Source organism: Balaenoptera acutorostrata, chromosome 4 (assembly GCF_949987535.1).
Source record: "Balaenoptera acutorostrata chromosome 4, mBalAcu1.1, whole genome shotgun sequence".
Lineage (NCBI taxonomy): Eukaryota > Metazoa > Chordata > Mammalia > Artiodactyla > Balaenopteridae > Balaenoptera > Balaenoptera acutorostrata.
In genome coordinates this window covers 68,850,140-68,875,111 of record NC_080067.1, presented here as the reverse complement: position 1 = coordinate 68,875,111, position 24,972 = coordinate 68,850,140, and the positions used below count along the sequence as shown (strand labels likewise).

Here is a 24,972-nt window from a genome sequence, read left to right as displayed (position 1 = left end):
AATCCAAGTTTTCCACTTAGTTGATTGTTAAGGGTCATATCCAGCCATAGAGGATAGCCAGGAGGGCTACAGATAAAACTGAATGCAATTTATGTATAATTTACAGCCTTTGTCTATGCAGTATTGGCAATATCTTAATAAGAATACAGTATAATATATGTTAAGGGAAATATGCAGTTAAAGCACGATCACTCATCACTCATTTATACTTATCCACACTACAGATCCTGTCTAATCTAGTGGTTATCTGAGAACATATGTTCTATCCCTTGATAGATTATAAGCATCTTGAGGCCTGGTACTACATCTTATAAACTTCTGACCTTTCATGTTACCTAGGACAGTGGCTGAATAAACAAATAGCATTGCTCCAGGAATCTTTGTTGCAGAGATATAATAAAGGAGGATAACAGAGGTGGGGGGAGACGATAAAAAAGTGATATAAAGGAGGACCAACTTTTAAAGAGAGTAACAATAACCAGCAGAAGTGCAAGGTGTGTAGAAAATGAAATGATTCACAACAAGGGTTCCTGCTAATATCTGAAGACCTGGGAATGAGAAGAGGTGAAGTAGGAGACATCAGCTGACCTGAGCTCTTCTCTGCGCCTTCGAATCAGTTCTTCATCTAATCGGTGGATACAAGTTCCTTCACTTTTGATCTTCTCAAAGTGTTTTTTTACTTCTTCTCTCCATTCAGCCTAGGCAAGGACAAATTAGATTTTGTTAATAGTCCAGGAGTTTTAATCCCTGATATAACCATAGGATCATGTACAAGATTTCCCCCCCGTATGCTTCTACTAAAGAGCCTTATAGAATAGATGTTCAATAAATGTTATTTGATAGCAAAATATCTCATGCTAGTGTATCTGCACACCCCACCCCACTCCTCACCCCATTTTCTGTATTTAGTCCAGTACTCAGTGCTGTCTTTTCTAATTTTCTTTCAGTACTAGCCATAAGAAACATCACAGCTGGCACGCAAGCCATCATCTCTGGAACAAAGGAGCTCAATTTTAAGTCAGGATGGTGGCTGAGAGAGCCTGGCTGGAAAGAAAAGCTCTGATAACCATATGGTACAAGCATGTGTCAGTGACAATATGGTCATCTTTACATTTGGACCAGAATTTCTCCTAGGCTTTGTTTATGAAAATATCTTGAGAAAACATTTGGAATAGAAGATCCAAGGGGCATGAACAGCAGGAGATGGGGATAAAAATATGGGGAATTATATGGGAATTTGGGGGGGGGAAAGAAAAGAAAAAAGAGAGAAGGAGGAGGAGGAGAAAGAGCATGGCCAAACATTTTAGTAGTCGGACAAAAATTTTAGGAGAGGGATGGATGTCTAACGTGTGATTTAAGTTGTTCAAAATGTAAGCCTCTTCCAATTTCCTAAACCTTTAGTAAAGTCTCTGACATTCACCTTGACTTTGGATGAGTGTTTTTATTTGTTTTGTTTTGTTTTTTTAAATCAAAGAAAGGTGCTGAACTTCATGCTTAGATCAAAGACAGGAAAAAGATAAAGGAACAACCAAAAGATGGCAGGAACGGGGGCCCAAGCAAACAGAGTCAAAGTGTCCATGAAATTATAAATCTCCCAGGAATTCACAGAAGTATTAAAAAGGGCATTGGACTTTCCATAGGGCATGGAATTTCAGACCAATTTTATCTAAATTTTAGGAGGTAGGAACATCTCTGCAGGAATATAGTCTACAGACCATTTCTAGAAAAGCAGCTAAAGGAGACGCTTCCTCAAATTATGTACACACTACTATCCCAAGAAGCTAATGAGATTATCTAAAATAATTTCTAGTGAAGGCTAGATATGTAACCAAATGTTTCTAATTGTATCATCTTCTTCTAGAGCTATTCTATTACTTTTAGATTCATGTTAAAAATGATCTCTCTAGATCATGGAAGAAATTATGCTTAAGTAGTTGTGAAGTTACAGAAGTTTCTCCCCAAATTTGCTGTTTCTCATTTTTTTAAAAAAGTCTTTATTGAATTTGCTACAATATTGCTTCTGTTTTACATTTTGGGTTTTTGGCCGCGAGGCATGTGGGATATTACTCCCCAACCAGGGATCGAACCCACACCCCCTGCACTGGAAGGCAAAGTCTCAACCACTGGACTGCCAGGGAAGTCCTTCATTTATTTTTATAGAGGAAATTATATTGCAATTATTTAGAAAGTGGTCATCCTACTTATCTGTTTATAATACATTAGATCTTCACATATATATACGTTGACTGACCATTGGGGAGAGATTTCTGTTAGTCAGTTGACTTTTGTGCATCAAACCTGACAGACAACGTCATCAAAGAGCCGAGATCTAGAACGCACTGTCCATTGTTTGGTAACAGTCTTTGACTGTATCTAAGCAGTAAATGCAGGTTTGGCTGAGCCCCAGGTAATGCTGTTCTCTCAGCCATCAGATCAAAGTCATGAAGTAGGAAGAGCATTTGAGCTTTAAGAGGCCAAAGATGAAAATCAAGAGTTGTTGGACCTAAGAAGGATAAGGGAGAGGGCCAAATGTGGGCCTTAAAGCATCCTCTTTTGTGAAAAACATGTCAGTAGATTCTACTCCAGCACTTAAAGAAGGGACCAGGAAAAGGAATACCTCCCTCTGGCAGTGAGGAATCAGATATCACAGATCGGATTTTTTAAGTTCTAGAGGAAATAAACCTCCTGACACCTAGCTTACGGGAATGTGAAACTTAAAGAAAACCTTCTCAAGATTGAAACTTATTAAAAAAGTAGATTTCCCAAAAGAAGTTCCCTCTGTGGGAAAACACCAGGTACTGATTAATAATGTGTTTTCCCCAAAGGTACTGGGTAACAGGTAGATGTTAATTTTGGAGTTCCATCACTATACTTAGAATCTTTATGTAATAGGAGTTCCAATTTGCACTTAATCTGCAATTTAGACATTTCTGGGCATAACTAAGAAATGGAGGTGGGCAGGCTGAAGCCAATTTGCACAGAGATTAAGGAGTCTCTGAAAGAAAACATGAGGGAAGAAGGAATCCTGTGTGATCTTGACCTATAACAAAACCATCAACATAGGAGTGGAGAGGCATTTCCCATTTGTTCCACTAATACCTGTAAAATTTTGGGCCATAATCAGCACTATTCTGTGACCTTTAACAAAATGTAACTCAACAGAGAAAGGAACAATTCATTGCATAAACAGAACAATGTGCAACTTTGGAATATGGAGAAGTCCAGAGCTTCAGTAACTGCAAAAAACAGCAGCTCCTGGTGGGTGATGGCAGTGCCTTAAGGATACGGCAGCATCCATTGGATGCCAGCTGGGGACTACAGCCTCTCAGCAGAAAACAATACTAACCAATAAAGTAATACCCAGCAGATGCTAGGTGGAAGACTGCCGTTCCAGCCAGAGTCACTGGAAAGTAGGGCAGACATTAATATGAGGCTGTTTGAGATCCCCCCACTCGTTACTGGGGATTCCCCCAAACTGCATGTAGGGTGGAGGGAGGGAGTACGGAGTGCTTCACAAGGTACTTACGTCCTGTGTAAGCAGGTAAGGGAAAAATACAGTGACAGTTGGGTTATTGTCATGAATGGAATCCTCTTTATATCCCAGATAAGGCCTGGGAAAGGCTGTAACATCTAGAAGGTTTTTGTCTTCTCCAGTCTTTCAGTTATTCAATCAGTAGACTGAAGCTCTTGTACCCAAACCTTGCTTCTCTTCTCTCTCATAATATAAGTGTCAAAATGAAGCTGAATTAATATATCAATGGATAAATAAAATAGGATATATCCATACAGTAGAATATTATTCAGTCATAAAAAGGAATGAAGTTGTGACATATGCTGCAACATAGATAAACCTTGAAAACATGCTAAATGAAACCAACCTGACACAAAAAGACAACTATTGTATGAGTCTACTTCCATGAAATATCTAGAATAGGCAAATTCATAGAGATAGAAAGTAGAACAGAGATTACCAGGGGCTGTGGGGAAGACAGAATGGGAAGTTATTGCTTAATGAGGTAATGAGAAATTTTGAAAATAGATAATGGTGACAGTTTTATAACATTGTGAATGTAATTTATGCCACTGAGCTGTATATTTAAAAATGGTTAAAATGGCAAATTTTATATATATTTTACCACAATTTTTATAAAGTAAAAAAAGAAGTTGAGCCAGCTCCAGCCTAGCTTGAGGAATAGAGAAGCAGGATGTTGAGGGGCTAAGTAGTGGGAAAACATAGATTCTGAGTCAGAAAGGTCTTAGATGTTGTCAAGTCCAAATCTTGATTGGCACGAGTCCTCTTTACTGTCTCCCCACGTAAGTGCCCAGCCTGTGCCTGAGCGCCTACTTGCTCATGATGAAATTACTCTTAAGGTAGAATAGTCTGTCCCTATAATGAGCTATCTGTCTCTTCAACTCCCAGCCCCTGAATTTCTGGGTGGTCATGGTGGCACTCAAAAGGAAACTAGAATGGTGCGAAGACAGAGGGTTGTGGAAGAGCTCAGAAGCAGGGCACGTGACGCACCTAGCAGCTGGGATCTGGGACCAGGCTAAAATGTTTTCTGAAGACTCATACCAAATGTAATTGAATACCAGATCAATAATTGCCTACTTGGAGAAATGGGTTATTGTCTAGGAATGAAGCAATAGCTTTGGCAGAATCTAATATTGTACTGAAATTGGTTGCTTTGTTCATCTGTTCTATATATGCTGCTTCCTTATACATGTGCTGTTGATGAGAAACAGATGAAGCATTTTCTCTCAGGAAGGAGTCAGCTGGGCTCTTGGCAGCACTCCTGACTGACAGTTCTGGGGGAAGGTGGCAACCAGCAGCTAGTAACCATTGATGGATGACTGATGAGGAAAGGGTTTTGTCAGCAGCCAGGAGGTGAGGCCGCAGGTATAAAAGTGCTATCAAAAAGCAAAACTATGTGCTAAAAAACTAGTTCTTGCCCATTGGGGGAGGATAAAGTCAAAACACAATTAATAGGAATTTAATTGCGGATGGAGCTCCCTAGCTGCCATCTTATCCATCTCAGGAGTTTATCAGAAAAAGTACCCAGAATCTCTACAGTGGCATATACTCAGCAATAAAAGGAATGAACTAGTGATATGTACCACAACATAGACAAATCTCAAATGCATTATGCTAAGTGAACGAAGACAGGCACAAAAGCCTACATATCATATTATTCCATTTATATGACATTCTGGAAAATACAAAACCATAGGAATAGAAGACAGATATCTTTTTAGCAAGGACTGGGGCTGGGAGGAAGAGCTGGATACAAAAGGACATGGAGAAAATTGGAATGATGAAAATGTTCTGTATCTTGTTTGTGGTGTATATATTTGCCAAAACACATCAAATTGTACAAGTAAAAAGGATGTATTTTATGTTTGTAGATTACACAGAATAATGTGACTTAAAAAAACCCTCAATCTTAAATTCCCAATTAGAGTTTGAGATGTCCTAGGTAATTTTGTTTCTAGCTTCCTATGTAACTTTTTCCTTTCTATAGTAGCAGCAAATACCAAGGACTTTAGTTATTAGATTTTTATAACATGTCTGAGATATATGGCAGACATTGTTACATCTATTTTATATGTGGGAAAATAGAGGCCCAGTGGCATCCAATTACTCATCCACATTAATGGTGTAATGGTGACCAGAATCCAGGTCCCCAGGTTCAAAGACCAGTGCTTCTCACATACATTAAATACCCATTCCTCAAATAGCAACCCATCGTCTTTATAATTAGCAACCAGTAAATAACCATTTTCCCATTTCTAATAATAAAAACAAGGATAAATGGGTCTTAAAAAAAGAAAGAAAAAGTATCCAGAATGTAACACCTCCAAGGAGGCTTAATTTTTATAGCTTTGTGGGAGGTGAATAATAATAACAATCAAACAGTTCTTTACAGTTTATAATGCACTTGCATGTTTATTATCTTATTTGATCCTCACCAAAACTCCACAAGGAAGGGAAGATATGGTTATCCTCATTGTTTAGATGAGTAAGCTGAGGTTTACTCATCTGAGGGAAATTTAGTGACTTATCCAAGGTCACAGGACAGGGGTTTAGGCTCAAAATCTGTTACTTTTCCCAGTACCTCCCTCATTACTTCATAAATATTGGGCTGGCCAAAAATTTTGTTCGGGTTTTTCCGTAAGATGGGTTTTCATTCGGGAAACACCCAAACGAACTTTTTTGCCAACCCAATACTTTATTATCATCAGCCAGAGACGGTCTGAATTTCAGACCCAGAAACAAATCAGCTTGTAAATGCCCGAAAGATTCTAGGAACTAGCAAGGGTATTTTGAACTATTTAAGGAGAGGTAAAATTTTATGCTGGGAGAAAACTGTGGTAGAATTTATGAATATTAAAAGATGTCCAATGCACTGTTTTTCCCTTCCATTCCTTCTCCTCCCCTTCCTCTCCTTTTCATACTCTTGCTCTAAGAGAACCTTCTCTGAGTTTAATCTTAATGCTGCATAGATTAATAAAAGTGAATTTACACAAGTAGGGATACCAACTGTGGGGACTTAGTTGTACTACACAGTGTTTTATATATATGGTGGGTATTCAGAAAGTGTGGCACTGGCTTCAGAAGTGATATTCTGGGAGCACACAAGTAGAATCTGTTTAGAATTTGATGTCTTCCAAGTATGTACAGTTATACTCTCAATGGCTTGTGGCTTAGTATTCTCACCAAAAATTGCTTTACAAAATTGTGGTACGTATAGTTTTCTTGTAAAGGAAGCAACGCTGTGATTGTAACCATATCTTAAAGTCTGAAAAATTTCCTAGAGAGTACTCACTATTATTCTCTTTCATTTCACAAGAGGACTTAAGTCTTCTTCTTAACAAAAGAAAATATTTGCAAGATTTCTAATCCAGTAACCAATACCTACATGTATTTGTATAGATAGGTAATAGTTTTAATAGTTCTAAGGGAATTTACCTGAATGCATATCAAAGAACATAGGAAATGTCGTGAAGTTATCCTCTTATTTTCTCTAAAATCAAACACTTTACTTACATAATAATCCCCCAGAAACACTAAAAAACTACAGGGGCAAGCCAGACTATTCAAAGGCACAGTGTGGGGAGAGCTAAGTTTGTGGGTCATAGAGCGTTGGAACTTTAGGCAATAGAGGAAAGGTCTCTGATTTATTATCCCTTAGAAACTGCAAAAACCTTGTTCCTTAATTAAGATATTCCCCGATATCTGATGGGTGGAGTATCTCTCTGTTTATCAGACACCAGAGAAGCAAGTACTCCAAGCCTCTGGCTGGGCCGGGCAATAAACCATATTGGAGGACTTGTTTAACTCCCAGGGATGATGCCCCACCCAGTCCAGTTTGCTTTCACTGCATACTTTCCTGGTAGGTAAACTCATCACCCATTGGTGTTGGGGGCTATTAGGAGTAGACTGAGACACTAATTGGTAATAATATTTCTTCTCTGAGAAGAAATTCTCTGAGAATGAATCTTTGAAATCATACTGGAAGTCAATGCAGAGATGGAATTCATCTTGCAAAAATTCATTTTGGAACGTGAGAAGAAATTTCTTCTGTATGAGAAGAAATTAGGTAATATTATATTTAAAACTCTATAAGCATAAAGCTATAATTTAAGATCATCACAATTATTTCAAAAGCCATAGTTTCATCCCATTTTACTCCTTTTGCTATTGCCTGGGTCTGGTAGGGGTAAGTAAGGACCTCACGTATACTGATCCCTCACAACTCCCTATCCATGTTGACAGTGGTTAGACCACTGATCCTTATGCCATTTACAGCATTTTTATTTAATGGTCACAAATTTATCAGTAATGCACCCATGCCTTACAACATGTGATGGCAGATTCTCTTGTCAAGAGGTGAAATCTATTTCTCAGTCTGGGTTAGCCCGTGACTTGCATTGGCCAATGAGACATTAGCAGCCACAATGCACACACAGGCTGGAAAGTCACGTGTGCGCTGGGGCTTGCTCTCTTGCTGCATTTGGTACCCTGAGAAGACCATGTGAACAAGCCCAAGTTAGCCTGCTGAAGGATAAGAAGCCACGTGGAGGAGAACAGAGGTGTTCTAGCTAATAGCCAGCTAATCGCCGGACTTGTGAATGAGACCATCTGGAACCAGCCAGCCTCCCAGTCAACCTGGCAACTGACTGCAGACACGTGAGTGAGCCCAAGTCAAAGCCAAATGAATAACCGCCCAGCATAAATTACAAACCCACAGAATCATGAGCTAAACAACAGCTTATTGTTTTAAGCCGTAAGTTTTGGGACAGTAATGCAGTAAAGGCTAACAGATACATTAAATTATATTTTATTTGGTGCTACTAAGTGACACACTTAAAGTTAGTGAAAAGCCTAACAATCAATGGGCTCTCTCTGGAATTTAACTTTCCTCCTCTGTACTTTAGCTTTTCTAACTTTAAGGAAAGCAATATTTTCATGAAGGTCAGCGGTAATTCTAATTCAAATGTATGTACATACAGTTTTCATATCCTCTTTTCCTCTTTTCTCTCCAACAACTTCACCAGAACCCACTAGGAAGATGAATTTTAATACATGCTATCTTCAAATAAGAGAATAATATATGTTAAGTGCTTAAAAAACTCCAAAAATGTCATATGTGTGAGGTATCATCATTATTGTTTCACAATGAATAGAGTTATAGAATTGCTATCAGAATCAGAATACCCTTACTCCTTCTCACTGAGAGTTTCCTGTCTGTTTAGCAGCACCTGGAACAGTTTCCAGACTTACCTGAGACTTGAAGTAAGTTTCTTGTGGGGTGGCAAGTACATCCGCAGATGCGATGTCTAAATGCATGAGTGTCTGCCGAAAAGAAGGTCGATTGCGAGGTTTACTCTGCCTAAAAATTAAAAAAAAAAAAAAAAAAGCTGTGCATTTGAGAAGTTGTGTCCAGGAGGATAAAGCTTTTACTCTACTTTATAAAAAATATTTTTGACTCTATGTGTGGCTATGTCTCAGGCAGTTTTGAAGTACTGAAGAGCAAAAGGAAAATGTAATTATGAGATACCTCTAATGATGAACTGGAAATCTCTAGGATCTGTTTTATAATAATTATCCCTTAGGACTGGTAAAGCAATGATAGCTATCATTTACTAAGGCCTACTATTTTAAGATATCACACCAAATTCTTTATTTATAATTTTTTTAAAAAATTTTATTTATTTATTTATTTATGGCTGTGTTGGGTCTTCGTTTCTGTACGAGGGCTTTCTCTGTAGTTGCGGCAAGTGGGGGCCTCTCTTCATCGCGGTGCGCGGCCCTCTCGTTATCGCGGCCTCTCCCGCTGCGGAGCACAGGCTCCAGACGCGCAGGCTCAGCAATTGTGGCTCACGGGCCTAGTTTCTCCGCGGCATGTGGGATCTTCCCAGACCAGGGCTCGAATCCGTGTCCCCCGCATTGGCAGGCAGACTCTCAACCACTGCGCCACCAGGGAAGCCCTATTTATAATTTTTAATTAATCATAACACAACAACTCTATGAGTAGGTGTTATCCCCATTTTACAGATGAGAAAACTGATACTTGGATGACATACCCAAAATTACACAGATAAAAAAGGGCAGAGCAAGTATTTGAATCCAAAGTTCTCAAATTCCAAGTCTCCTAGACTTTACACAAAGTAAGGTTATTCACTCCAAATACACGTTAGAGACTTCCTCGCAGTTTTAAATATAGTTTAGAGAGTTTTAAATATGGTTTTGAGGAAGAAGGTAAAAGAGAATATTGGGAGAAACATATTTCTTACCATGTCTGCTTCATAAGGATTTTGAATCCATCAGGGCAAGTGGAAGGAACTGGAAGGTGTAGGCTATTGCTTCCAACACCCCAAATAATGGCTGAAGAGTCTACATCTTTGTACGGGATCTCTCCTGTCAGCAGCTCCCAGAGCACCACTCCAAAAGACCTACAGTAGCACCGGGAACAAGTATAAAAGACATTTCAGAAAGACTGACTTGTATTTTAGTTATTCATTTATTAATTTTCAATCGAATATATACCCAGTTTTAAAATTCTAATATTGCTATAGGAAAAATAGAAACAGCCAGGAAAACTCTGAAAAAGAAAATTACTGAGGGGGTAACCAACAACTATCAGATATTAAGACATACTATAAGGCTTCAATAATTAACACTGGTGATGAATAGTCAGACAGAATATTGGAATGGAATAGAAATCCAGAAATAGACCCAAAACATATAGGAACTGAGTATATGAGAGAAGTGACATCTCACACCAGTGGGGAAAATTGATTATTCAATAAATGCTGTTGGGAGAATTGGGGAAAAAATTAAATCTACACTTCATCTTACATCAAGCTAAATTCTAAATGTATCAAAGATTTAAATGTGAGAAAAGAAATCATAAAAATCATCAAAGAACACATGGAAATTATAAAAAAAGAATCTTAGAATGTTGAAGTCTTTTCTAATTAAGAAATCCAGAAGCCATAACAGGAGAGATTGATAAATCAAACTGCTTAAAAGAAAATCTTGATGTGGAAAAAAACCTCCACCATAAGAAAAACAACAAAAGTGAAAAGTACCTATAATTCATATACACAAAAGGATAATCTCCTTAATATATAAAATACTCCTGTAAGTTGATAAGAATAAAAGATCAGAAAGCTTAGTAAAGGATTAGAGTAGTTCACAAATAAGAAATTACAAATGGTTCACAAATATATGAAAAAATGTACAACCTTATTTATAATATTAGAAGAGGAATGCAAATTAAAACTGCACCTAAGACACTGTTTTTTTACCTATATGGTTGGCAAAAACATCCCAAAGTTTAACACATTTTATTGCTGAGACTGAAAAAACACTCTTACACATTTCTTTTGGGAACATAAATTGGTATAATCCCTAATGAGGACACTTTGGTAATAATTACCCAAATTACAAATGATCCCACATTTCTACTTTACCTTATTTACTCTTTACTCTTATTTACTCTAAAATTACATGCAATTTTAACATATGTTATTTTTTTGGTTTTAAGTCTAAAAGTTACTAGTAGCCAATTTTAAGAATGGAAGAAAAGCAACTATAGGGAAATACACCGGTTTTTTGTTTTTGTTTTTGTTTTGTTTTTTTTCTGCCAGGCCACGCAGCATGCAGGATCTTAGTTCCCTGACCAGGGATTGAACCCGTGACCCCCGTAGTGGAAGCGTGGAGTCCTAACCACTGGACCACCAGGGAAGTCCCAAGGGAAATATACTATTAATAGCAGAGATTTGTAACCTCAGAGGAAAAGTTAATAAAGATTAACCCCCTCCCAAAAAAAGCATAGCCCATCAGGGCTGTTTAATAAAAGGGCAAACAGCCCCATACACCTCAAATAGGTCTAAATCATATAACTGTATCACCGCAAAGTACATCACTGATATACCCAATGATGGTCTGAGTCACCAAGAATAGGTAAACTTTGTTTAACATATTTTATTCAAGAAGGTGAAAATTATATAGTATATTTCAGAAAGACTTTTATACTAAATGGCTATATGAAGTGAACTTTTAGTTTTCCAGAAAGTTCAGCATATTCTCTGGGAGTCCCCCAAACTGATGACTTACTGAATGGATATTCACCCTAATTCCTTCTCCCCCAATCCTTCTTACCAGGTGTGATGATCATGCTGGGTAGTACCTCCGATTATATGAGACTGAAATCAACCACAAGTGAGTAATACTAAAGAATATTCTGGGAAAGTAGACGTGTTGAAAGGGGAAAGCGCTAACAGGGTGAAAGTGGGAACAGGCTTTCTGGTTGGCACAGACGGCACCACTCACCATATATCGACTTTTTCAGAGACAGGTTCATTCCGTATCACCTCTGGCGCCATCCATGCTACTGTGCCAGCGAAGGACATCTTGGTACTTTTATCACTAAGTTCCTTAGATGTACCAAAATCTGAAATTTTTACTGCATCTGTGTGAGTCACTAAAACACTTTAAAAAGAAATAAAGAACACATCCAGATCGTTAGTATTAATGAAGATCACGACTAACTGGCAACTGAAGATTTTGTTTGCTGCCTCCTACCTTGCAGAATTCAGCTCTCGAGTTCCAGTACTACTGGGGCATTAGCTACACACCACAAACAGCATCATTCATACTGGTGAGGTAGCATAGCATAGTGGGCTTTCTACATCTGGTTTTATCCTGCCTCCACCACTGCTAACTGTGTGACCTTTGCCAATTACTTAATTCTTCTAAGCCAGTTTTCTCATCTGTAAGATGGAGACAATTCAGGTCACAGTATCTTATCCACAATTCAAAAATCTCCAAAAATTCTTTATAAATATTTTTTCATATAGATAAAGCAAACTCAATTTATCCCACTTTGTGCGACTGTCAAAGGTTTTGCTGCAGATTTATGAACGTGGCTGGTCATAGGATGTGGCCCCGGACTTCGCTGGGGGTGTAAGGTGATGCCCTATGTTACATTTCTGAAATCATCTGACTCCAAGAGCTTTGGATAAGGGATTATGGGTCTGTAATAATGGTCTCATAGAATTTTCATTTGAACTAAATGAGGTAATATATGTAAAGCACCCATCTCAGTAAACATTGGCTTTCATCCTTGCTGGTCTCAGACAACTCAACAGGAAAAACACTTCTTTTAAAACACTGTTTAAATGATGGCCAACTAAAATCATGCATGGGACCATGACACAAGGGATTCATTATTATAAAAGGCTAATAAGTATGCTGGGATTCCATTAATGTTGATAAGCAAAAGCAGGAATAAATTTAAGCTTAGGTAGATTCCACACAGTCATGTTATACTTGTTACAGTAGTGATCTGGGTTGTGACTTGGGGCAAACTGCTTTTGCTAGCCTTAAAGTGAATAAAATCTAGTACCAGTCAAATCCAGAGAATTAGCATCCACACACACTAGACTGAATTCACTTGAAATAACCTGTTTAGAACTTCAGAATGTTAATGAGTTAGGGCTTCAGAGGCTTAATGATATAGAGACTTAATTTTAACAAGAAGTCTTCATACTCAAATAGTATCAGAATTGAGGCGGCTAGAAAACAGAAAACTTCTCAATCTATCTCCTTCCTCCTCTATGTGAACCAGGAACTTGACATTTGCCCCCCTCCCCGCCAATGTCAGATGGCTCTCTACCAAACAGTTCATTGCTTATGATTGCTTTAGAATACCTTCATCCATATCTTAACCCTGGTTTTGTATGTGACATATAAAATTTACATAATTTAGGAATTTTGATTTAATCATGTTAGTCTTGGTGAAAATGCATAAGGATTAAAATATCACAGGATATCTGAGATAACTGGAGAATTGATGGTATCATATATGCTGAAAATAAAAAAAGGTGATAAGCACCTAGTAAGAAAAACACTAGAAGCTTCCTCTTCTGCCTCTTTTGTTCTGCTCATTATGGGACCTGTTAGTATGACAAGAGGGAATAGACATGGGAGGAGACTAGAGAAGATACAACGTTGGGACTTTTGTGAAGTCTTCTGAGACAAAGTTGGGGTCACACAGCCTAAAGATTTAACGTAGGTAATGAAATCTCTCTTTACAGCAGATTGACCTTTGTCTTCTCAATGTCAGCTTGGAACCCAAAGAGGCCAAGGCTGCTGGAGGTTCGGGATGGTCCTGATAGCAGAGGGAAAAACTTACTGGGTAACAAACTTATTGCTCTAATTTTAATATTTTTATTTTATTTTTTTAAAAAGATTTATTTTATTATTTATTTTATTAATTTATTTTAGGCTGCATCAGGTCTTAGTTGCAGCACTTGGATCTTCATTGAGGCATGTGGGATCTTTCGTTGCGGCGCGTGGGCTTCTCTCTAGTTGTGGAGTCTGGATTTTCTCTCTCTAGCTGTGGCGCACAGGCTCCAGGGCATGTGGGCTCTAGTTTGCGGCACGCAGGCTCTCTCGTTGAGGTGCACGAGCTCAGTAGTTGTGGCGCGCGGGCTTAGTTGCCCTGTGGCGTGTGGGATCTTAGTTCCCTGACCAGGGATCGAACCTGCGTCCCTTGCATTGTAAGGCGGATTCTTTACCACTGGACCACCAAGGAAGTGCCTGCTCTAATTTTTAAATGACAAGAGGTAAAGAGAGTAGCATGTGATTTACATATCCTAAAATTTCCTGAATTCTTCCTCTAAAATTAATTCTTTTTTTTTTTTTTGGCCACTCTGCCTGGCTTGCAGGATCTTAGCTCCCTGACCAGGGGTTGAACCTGGGCAGCCACTGGACTGCCAGGGAATTTCCTAAAATTAATTCTTAAGGAGAACAAGGTGGTTGAGAAGGAGGCCATTCAAAGAGGTCTTTGGCAAGTATTTTGTGTACCTCATGTGTATGCAGTGGATGACAAAAGCAACAGATTGTGTGAAAAATGTGAACAGAAGGAATGAACACTATAATAAAGTTTATTTGCAAGTAAAGCAAGGAGAAGGTTGTTCAGTGAGCTAACGACTATAATAAACATTGTTGAGAACTATGGTGATAAATAGGAGCTGCTTTGAAGTTGATAATCAAGGACAGATTTGTATCTTCCATGGAGAAGAGGCAGGATTAATTGTGAATCCCTCATCTTCACATGATGAGGGAGAATGCAGTGGTCTGTGGTCTAAGTTCTGGGTTCAAGTCCTAGCTCCATGACTTTGGGCTCTGAGTGCTAGATTTTCTTACATAAAATGATAACATGATATTTGTTACATCTATTCCATACATTTTTGCTAAGATCAAAGCAGATGTGATCATGGATATTTTAAAATGTTATAAACCATGAAAGCACTATGCAAATATGTTTTTGGAAAAAGATTAATTCTTCTCTGCTTCTCTAAACAAAAATGTGGTGGGAAATAATGAAAATAATGTTTAAAAATAGGAGCTACACTGAAATATACCATTTAATCAATTCCTTTCCTTCCTTCATGCATTTTGGGGAACTGAATAAACATTCCTCTTGAAGTGGTTATTGGTAGCCGAAGAATCACTTTGAAAACAGGTTACTAGAAACAGCTCTGCTTCTCTTAAATAACCAATTTATATTATTTAATGGACACTGTGAACCTCATTACTACTTGTTTCCTTCTTTGCTTAGACTCTAGGAAGCTCAAAGCCAAATTCATAAGCCACCTCTAACAACTGTACAGAATCTTATGGCATACATTTTGTGAACAAGCTTTAGTTAATGTTTTTATTTTCTCTTTGCCTCTGTTTCTTATCCATTTTTATCCTGTTGTATATATTTCTGAAACTGAGTTTTTAAAAAATTGGTTTTCTGGGGGGAACACACTAGGAAAACAACAAGTCAAGCCTTCCAGTGGGAAAGTCTGGCATTAATTATCTGAGATGATGGAAAGTGAATACTTTAGTTAATAATATATTTTGTTTCATAGTTGTACAATTAAAAGGCAACAAAAAGGGAAAACTACTGTCAGGTGCCTGGACATATCTGCCATATAGGTAAGTAGGTTAACAGTAATCCCCCAAACATGCAAATAGAGTTATCCACTGTGCTAATTTAAACTGAACTGAAAATATGATGTCCAAAAGCTTCAACTATGGTTGATAAAATTCCATATTTCAAAACAATAAAACAGAATGGCTGAAAAATTAGCTCCAGAACTCACTTAGGTGATTTGAGATCACGATGAATAATTTTATGGAGGTGTAAATAATTCATTCCACTTGCAATTCCTGTGGACCAATCTACTAGCAATCGAGGTGTGATCTTCCTGCCAGCTCGCAAAACCTCATAAAGTTGTCCATGGGCACAGTATTCCATGATGATACAGTAACATGGGGCCTGAGTACAAACACCCCTTTCAAGAAAACACAGACATGTACATGAGTACACACATACATATAAACATATATGTATACATATTTATATTTTAAGAATATTTAATAAATTTAATAATTAAGACCAGTTCTCTGTCCAAATTATTTTAAAAACGCATATAATCTTTCCTGATTCTTAAATTACCATTTAAGTCCCTCTAGTCTACATGTTTCTTTGTTATGCACATAGACAATTTTAGTTTGTTTTGTTCACTTTAGATATCTATATGCTATGCTATATTGGTGCTTTTTCTGTGGGACCATTCCATTCTAGGACAAAGAGCACCTTTCCCTGAGACTTGTGTAGGCTGGATATTTTAGACTGTTAAGAATAATTTAAATATCTTCCTTTAAAAATTAAATGGAAAGTTTTATATATAGTGTACAGAGAGAATTCAAATAAAATATTGCTATTTTTACTATTTGTTGAATTTCAAATTACTCAAATTTAAGATAACTAGACTGAGGACCAAAAGAATCAATTTTCTATGTTATAGAGTAGCTGAAAAACATTTCTGTTTAGAACAAAAATAATGTTACACAATGTATTATACGCCTATGCAGCCTCTATTTTCATCAATTCCTACATCTTCTATGAAGCCTTTCCTGATTATTCCAGTCTAAAAAAAAATCTTTCTCTTCTCTAATTTCCTATGCTACATATTTGTTTTTTATATGCAATTTTTCTCTGCCTGTACAGATTATTGGTTCCTTAAAGGAAATGGTCTTCAAGTTCTTTTCTTTCTACCACATAGCTTAGAAGTTCACAGCAAGTCCTTGACAAGTATTTTTTAACTTCACCTGAACGTTCTTTGCTGATAAAGCCTTTGCACAAACAAGTACAGAGGCAAGGGGTAGGAGGAAGGGTACTAACACGAAAGAACATCCTCTATTTGTCAGGCAGGTTTACATGTTAGTTAGTTGTCTTATTTAATCTGCCCCAAACCATTGTACGATAGATATTATCTTTTCCATTTCTACAGGTAAAGCTCAGCGAGGAAAACTGACTTGTCCTAGATCATACAACTAATACATGACAGAGCTGGGATTCGAATCCAGTCTGTCTACTTCAAAGCCCATGCTCTTTCCACTTACTACGCTACACTGCCTCCCTTCCAGCTTTTAAAAGTTTGTATAAACAAGCATATTGGGGATTCCTATATTAATACTGTTATCCTATAAAAGTGGGAAAATCATATTAGCTCTACTTCACAGTTTTGTTCTGAGAATCAGAAAAGAGAAGAAAAATTACCATGAGCAATTCTCTGTGTCTTATTTCTTAATGATACGTATGCTTTCCTCCAAAAGAATATCATTATTCTACCTACAAGACTCCCAGCTAAAGTCCTCAGCCAGCTACCAATTCATGTCCTATCTTTTAGGCTGCCGTAAGTGCTGAAAGAATTTAGAGGTTGTGACTTGTGATCATGTGAAAGTCTTATAACAATGGCAGATTATGAATAAGTATAATTAGTTTTTATTTTCCCTGCCTTGATGTGCCTGTCAAATGCCACAAAGCTATTTCTATTACTCTCCTGTCATTTTCTAAGCTCCCCAGAATTCTCATCTTGATTTTTAAAGAAAAAATTTTTTAAGTTTCTGTTACTTGACTTTCAGGAAACCTCAGTGGAGCGCAAGTATACAGCAACAGACAATTTAATTTTTACTACAGAGAAATAATGAATAAGGGCAGAAATAATGTAATGTGCTTAAGAATATCAAAACAAATATTTGTTTGAAACTACTCAGCATCTTACTCAAGTATGTTTTAACTTGTCAGACAAACATTGACATAAAGGGCCTAACAGCGATATGTTATACACTTTTCATCTTTCTTGACTGACAAATGAGAAGCAATCATTCCATCAGCCCTGTACTATGACAAGACATCTTAGTAGCTATAAATAACAGCTCTATAATCACTTCTAATTGCTACCTTTTCTTCCCTTTGGCACTCAATTCCATTAGGAACAGGCAGGTTGGGTTTTCTTAAAAGATTGCTTAAAAATTGGAAGAAAAAGAGAATATAGTATGCCTTTCTTGCACTTCCCTTCTGTACATGGTTCTTACTAACTTCAAAAGAAGCTGAAAGCACAGAAATCAGTATCCAGAGAGATGTACTAAAATCTAATCATGCCCTCATATCTTCCAGACGGTTCTGAATGATTCATTGGCCAAGCAACACATGGCACAGATGGCTGCAAACATAACACTGCACAATGCCTCAAGAGCATGGTGTAATGGGCCAGGGACACAGTCTCACTATTGTTTTCCATGTAGAGGTAAAGACAATTCAAGCATCTTCAGCCTAAAGAGTTGGACACCAACAGAGCAATACTTATCTATAATGTTGAAAACTGTATATGCAGGTAGGAGGGTCAGAGGGTAAAGCGGGGAAAAGACTCAGAGGAAAAAGGAAGAAACAAAAGAAAGGAAGGAAAAATCAAGCTTCTCGCACTCATCCTCTGATGACACATTTCTACCTTCAGTAACCCACGACACCCTGCTAGAAAGCCCTCTTACCTGAGACTCATAGCCTAGCTCACTTCAGGAGGCCAAAAAGCCATGCTCATCTATAGAAGATTCAGCGTCTCAAACCTAGCATACCAGTGATTTAAGCTTAAAGTTTAGTTAAATAAAAGGCTCTTCCTTCCATTTACGAGGGTAACCATACTGTAATGATGATCCTCTCAGTGAAGTAAAATGAATGAAAGAAGTGAGCCTCTGACAGACTTGTCTGCTTAAAAATAATCCTCCCATTGCCTTGAGAAACTTATCATCTTGGGAAGGATTATAATTGGTCTCGATAGCATTTTGTTTTAGTTTCACATCCTCCTGGCCCTCCTAGGGCAACCAATAATAGAATCACTACAGCAACTGAAGTTCTCTCCCATGTCCTCTGCAGGGATGTTCCTTCCACAAGGAAATGAATCCAAGGACTTCACTTAGTATCCCAGTTGAATGCTTCTCTTCTTTTCATACTTCTTTCCCTTTCCATAAGGGGTCTTGTTTGGGAATCAAAACTCAACCTCAATACACGTTTAAACCCGTTCTACAAAACTTGTACCCATGATTTCTATTCCTTACTTTGGGGATATATTTCCAATTAGAAATCATTGCATGACATGTTTAGCTTCATAAGCAGAGTTTTAGTGAGGAAAGGATTCCTCTTGGGGGCTGGAGGAAGTCCCTCCTAGGTTAGGAAAGGGGAATTTGTAAGTTATTCTACTTTTAGCTATAGGCTTATTGGTCATACTACTTTCCAGAATTGAAATATATATAAATTCAATATGTATTATATAAAAATATACCAAGAAGCTCTAATTTCTAATCTTTCTTCCTTCCTAAAGGCTTTCTTTCCTGTTCTTCACCTTTCTTCCTCTTAAGCCACTCATTATTCATTTGTTCAAGCCTAGGGCAAAATTTCAAGGCTGGTAAGAGAAGGAACTCGAGGGAAAAGTACAGGCAGAAGAGATTATACATATTCAGAGCTCAGAACTGCCAAGTTTGGTGCCTTCTACAAATTTACCTCTGACTCTTTCCATTTTGCTAGGGATCCCTGTCAATATTATGAAAATAAGGGACTAAACTAGAAAGATACGTTCACATACTCTTGACAACAACCACTTTGTGAAATAAATATAGCATTTAACTTACTATCATCACTAATTCTACTATTATTAGACTTAGAAAGCTGAGTGTTTGGCATTCCTTGAAAACGGATCTGGCAAAACCTGAGGCAGGGAGAAATACTCTGAAGGTACCTGTTATTACAAGTTAATATTTAAGAACGGACACTAATAGAAACTAGTAAGAAAATACATCTCTACTTACAAGGAACTAATTGTTCTCTGATCACTTCAGATGTTAGCTTTGTTTTCTTAACTGAATTTTAGGATGTTCAGGTTATCTTGAAGTAGCCTCTGTTATCCTACTGATAATGACATTGATTCGGCAGATCTGACTGCTTGGCAGGAATCCACTTTCTCCCTCTCTGTCCCACATACATCCCTTCCAAGAAGTGCGTGCTCTGGCAAAAAGAACTATTAGACTATAAAATCCTTAAAGACATGATTCTAATATAATAGTTCTTTGGTACCCTCCCAAAGCACCTAGCACAGTGCTAAGTCTGTAGAGTGTTCTTAACATGTCTTTCAAAGCAGGAACTTAAATGTATGTACTGGGGGAAAGAAAATCTCTCTATTTCTTTAAAAAAAAAAAAAAAAGCCTTGACCTACTTGAAAGCGATGATGTTAGGGTGCTTCAACTTCCTCAAATGCTTGATATCCGTCTCATTCTGTTCTCTCACTTTCTTGATGGCCACCTCCTCCGCTCGGAACTTGCCCAAGAAGACAGCTCCCTGGGCTCCACTACCCAGCCACTGCAGCTCTGAGATCTCCTCAAATGGCACTTCCCAAGTATCTAGGCACACAAGTGAGAAACAAGCTTAAAGAGGTCTCAGTGGCCCCTTGTAGAATGCTCAGGGGCCATTCTACAAGGCCAGTCTGAAGGGACCAACTTCACCATCACCCAAAATGACCTCTATCCTTTGCCTCTCACCCGGTAACTCTCCAAAAGATAGAACCTTTCTATGGGTCTTGATACCATAGATAAGATATTCACATGTATTAGTCTGTATCAATTTTTAACCAGTGAAATTCAGCAGATCAGAGATCTCCTCCAATATAATCACCTCTGAACAAAACACATCCTGACACTCCCACAGCCCCACCTCCTCACTTGAAGCTTGCATGTTCAGTCAATTCACCTATCTGTCTCTACATCACCATCCCTACCCCATCACCCATTATAAGTGTTGCTTTATTCCTCTTTGAATTTCTAGTGCAGGCTCTCAATTAATCCTTGCTGAATGAATTTTCAGTGATACTCTCTTAAAGATCTAATGATGTATAATAGTTAAATTAGTATTTACCTTTTATTTAGTACTTACTATATGCCAGACACTAGCATAGTGCTTTAGATCTGTCATGTGTTTAATTCTTACAACAATCCTGTAAGTCTGGCCTTATTATGGTTATTTAAAAATGAGAAAACTAAGCCATAGGGTAACCATGCCTTAAGTAACTTAATCAAGGTCACATAATTGGTAAGTGGCAAAACAGGGCCCAGGACTCCAGAACTGGCTTGAGTCCAGGGACTGTGTTTTCTCTACTATACCACATTACCTCTCATGAAGTATTTGAGAGAGAGGGCCATTAGTCATGATATATTTACTCATATAGATGCAGTATTTTCAAGTTTCTGTTTTTCTTAAAGTTTAATTTCTTTTTGTACCAAAAATGTAACAGGGGTCATTTCTAAGTGGTGGCATTATTGATTATTCATGTTATGTCATTTATCCTTTTCTGTATTAAAAATTTTAAACCATAAGCCTATATTACTTTTATTTTTATTTTTAATTGAAGTATAGTTGATTTACAATATTGTGTTAGTTTCAGCCTATATTACATTTAAAATGAATAAAATGCTATTTAAAATAGATCAAAAATTCAATCAATATGTGCTTTAATCTCATGCAACTTAAAAAGAAGACTATAATCCATTGATTATCCTGTTTGCCAGTGCATTATCACTGCACTGGTCAGAAATGAACATCAAAGAGCTAAGAGCCCCACGGAGTGAGGAGAAGATGATGACAATGCTAAAGGTTATGAGAGATTCTTGTCAGATCACCAATCACTTAAAGGCCACTGTTTGCAGAACACTGAACAAAGTAGTGTTGAATCAGCTTTGAAGATATTCTGGTCTTGAAAGCAAATCAACTCACTACTATGTCAATGAAGCAAGAGCAGAAAGAGTAGAAGGGAACTACATTTCCCTCTTTTCTAATTTTCTTTAACAGAAAAGAAATTCCGTAGATGCTTAATAAAATGTGGTTTCTCATTACAAAGGTTAAAACATGACCTTCAAAATATAAATGCATAGAGCAGAAAAAATTATAGTGAGGGTGATTAATAGCATGGGCACTTGTCCCATTCTTCTGGTATGAGCAGTATTAAAGGTTTCTGCTCTACTGAAATTGAATAGATGCTATACAAAAACAAATCTCTCTACAATACAAATAGCTCACAAATATGAAATCACCAAAGAAACAAATTTGGGTGGAAACAGTAAGTTACAGACGACTGCGTTTAGTATCTTTACAGCATCTAATGACTTTCATCCCTATAGGCTTATTCATGTGGCACACATAGGACACAGGTATTGATGGCATACTTAGTTTTACTCATTAGGGGTCCAGTGAAGAACTAAACACAGTGTCATTTTGACCATTCTGGGGGCTGAATAAAGTACTAGCACTGGATTCTGAGCAAGAACATAACTGGGCAATATTTCTCCAAATAACTCTATAAAAGCCCAAGTTACCCTAATTTTTAATACATAATTACTAAAATTATTCTTTAGCTGTCTTTTTTTCCTATTTACGCAATCTTTATTTACTGTTAAGTACTAGAAAACATTAGAAAATACTAGAAAAAGCAGAAAAGCACATATTTTATCTGAAATCCCAGCACATATTCAGTTTTCATCTTCTCTTTTAGTCTTTGTTTATATGTATACAGCTATGTCAGAGTTGTATGTATGTATAATTTTTTCTACTTTTTTCATATATTATATATTTCCCATGTATTTACAGTCTTTATTATAAGCTTAATAGTTACTTACTGTACCCTCTTACCTTTTTTTGTACTTGTGTTTGCATTGTTTTGTTTGCTAAGTTAAATTTGATACTTTTTTCTTTCTTTATATTACTTCTTCACATTCAGTCCTGAGATTAAAGAGTATAGTTTCCTGGTTCTTGGTATACATTCCAAGTTGCTATCCAAAAGGATTTTTCTAGTTTTTGCTGACAATAGCAAAGTATGAGCAAGTCTCTTTTACTACAACTTTGCCAGCAATGAATGTTGCCGATTATTTTTTGGTGCTAATTTAATTAGGTATAAAATAGTGTTTTATAAGTTTGCACTACTTTAATTGCCAGTGATATAGGATATTTTCTCCACATTTGTTTAACACATCTTCTTTGTATGAATTATCAAATTTATCCCTTGTCCATTTATTTATTAGGGTCTTGCAGTTCTCATAAGCTCAAAGGAGCTTTCTATTTCTTTGATACATATGAAGAGGCTTTTTACAAAAGCATTTTTCTTTTAATTTTATTATGTTTTGAACAAAATATTTTTATAGTTGCTTCTCATTTCCTTTGCAATTTCTTCTACTGCCTAATCTATCTTCTAAGAGTGATCTATAGTTGATTTTTTAAAAGTTTAACCTTTACATCTGAAGTTTATTTTGTTGTATGGTATGAGAACTGATGCAAATTAATTTTTTTCATAGTGTTATTTAGTGATTCAAAAAACAATTTGTTAAATAATCCTTTCTTTTTACATCATTTTATAATGTTTATATTGTAATTTACTATAAATCTTATAAATAATTCTTATTACTTAGTATTTTTATAAAATGAGAAATAAATGTAGTATTAAAATGCAAATGATAGGAGGGAGGGACAAGATAGGGGTAGGGGATTAAGAGGCACAAACTACTATGTATAAAATAAATAAGCTACAAGGATATATTGTACGGCACAAGGAATGTAGCCAATATTATATAACAACATTTTTTTATTCTTCTTTTTTTAAAGATATTTTTGATGGGGACCATTTTTAAAGTCTTTATGGAATTTGTTACAATATTGCTTCTGTTTTATGTTGTGGTTTTTTGGCCGTGAGGCATGTGGGATCTTAGTTCTCCGACCAGGGATTGAACCCGCACCCCCTGCATTGGAAGGCGAAGTCTTTTTTTTTTTTTTTTAATTAATTAATTAATTAATTAATTTGTTTTTGGCTGTGTTGGGTCTTCGTTTCTGTGCAAGGGCTTTCTCTAGTTGCGGCAAGCGGGGGCCACTCTTCATCGCGGTGCGCGGGCCTCTCACTATCGTGGCCTCTCTTGTTGCGGAGCACAGGCTCCAGACCCGCAGGCTCAGTAGTTGTGGCTCACGGGCCTAGTTGCTCCGCGGCATGTGGGATCTTCCCAGACGAGGGCTCGAACCCGTGTCCCCTGCATTAGCAGGCAGATTCTCAACCACTGCGCCACCAGGGAAGCCCGGAAGGTGAAGTCTTAACCACTGGACAGCCAGGGAAGTCCCTATAATAACTTTAAATGGAGTATAATCTATAAAAATATTGAATCACTATATTGTACACCTGAAATTAATATAATATCGTAAATCAACTATACTTCAATTAAAAAATAAATAAAATAAAATACAAATGATAAATATATTTGGCACTCAAATACCAAAGGTTGATATTATAATAAATAACAAAAATTTCCTTGACCAACAGTAGCTCATGCCTGTGTTAATTCATCTATGTTCAACCAAATCTTAATTGTCCATGGAAAAATAAAGGGGCTGGCATTGGTAATTCAAGAACACAGAGTGTAAAGTAATACTTCAACCACCTTTCCATCAATTTTTTTTACTAGAACTGACTACCAGAAGTAAAGTTGATTCATGCAATTTAGTCCTCTCTGTCCAGTTCCAATGTCCTGATCGATATCTAGTAGGGAGTCAAGGAACAAGAAAATGGCAGCAAAAAGAACGTTAGCAACAAGGATATACAAATTGGGGGCCTAGATCACTGAGGAACAAGATAACAAACCTTATAATGACGGAAACTGGCTGTGCTCCCTCCAGGGTTAGTCCCAGACTTTCTGCTGCTTTTACAGCTGTCCCATTGGTACTCTTCCCCAGCTTTTATCTTCTCTCTGATTCATCACTATGACTACTATCTTAATTCCAATATCCACCATGATCCCTAGGACTGAGAAAAAGCCACATGCCCACTCACTTTAACACATAAGTTCTCCTTTGTTTATTCAGACAAGTCTATGACAATACTTGCTTTGAGACTGGGAACTATTTGGCAATAAAAGATTTCACATATTACCTTACTTACGCTTCACTACCAACATACTAAATGGGAGATGAAGATATCATTAAAAAAATTTTAATCAAGTGAAATTTCCTCATAATACCAAATGCAGGGACACATATGTACTATCCTTCG

General features: G+C 37.1%; 1 protein-coding gene across 2 annotated transcripts in view; it reads right to left on the bottom strand.

The window, feature by feature from the left end:
• Positions 1-24,972, bottom strand: part of MAP3K13 (mitogen-activated protein kinase kinase kinase 13) — a 167,877-nt gene that overhangs the window by 18,698 nt on the left and 124,207 nt on the right. For both annotated transcript variants that reach the window (XM_057546070.1, XM_028162093.2), the window contains exons 3-8: positions 20,116-20,299; positions 15,667-15,858; positions 11,840-11,998; positions 9,796-9,954; positions 8,783-8,891; positions 589-698 (exon numbers count right to left, since the gene is read on the bottom strand). In XM_057546070.1, coding sequence (XP_057402053.1) covers positions 589-698; positions 8,783-8,891; positions 9,796-9,954; positions 11,840-11,998; positions 15,667-15,858; positions 20,116-20,299 — 913 coding nt within the window. The remainder of the gene's footprint in view (positions 1-588; positions 699-8,782; positions 8,892-9,795; positions 9,955-11,839; positions 11,999-15,666; positions 15,859-20,115; positions 20,300-24,972) is intronic.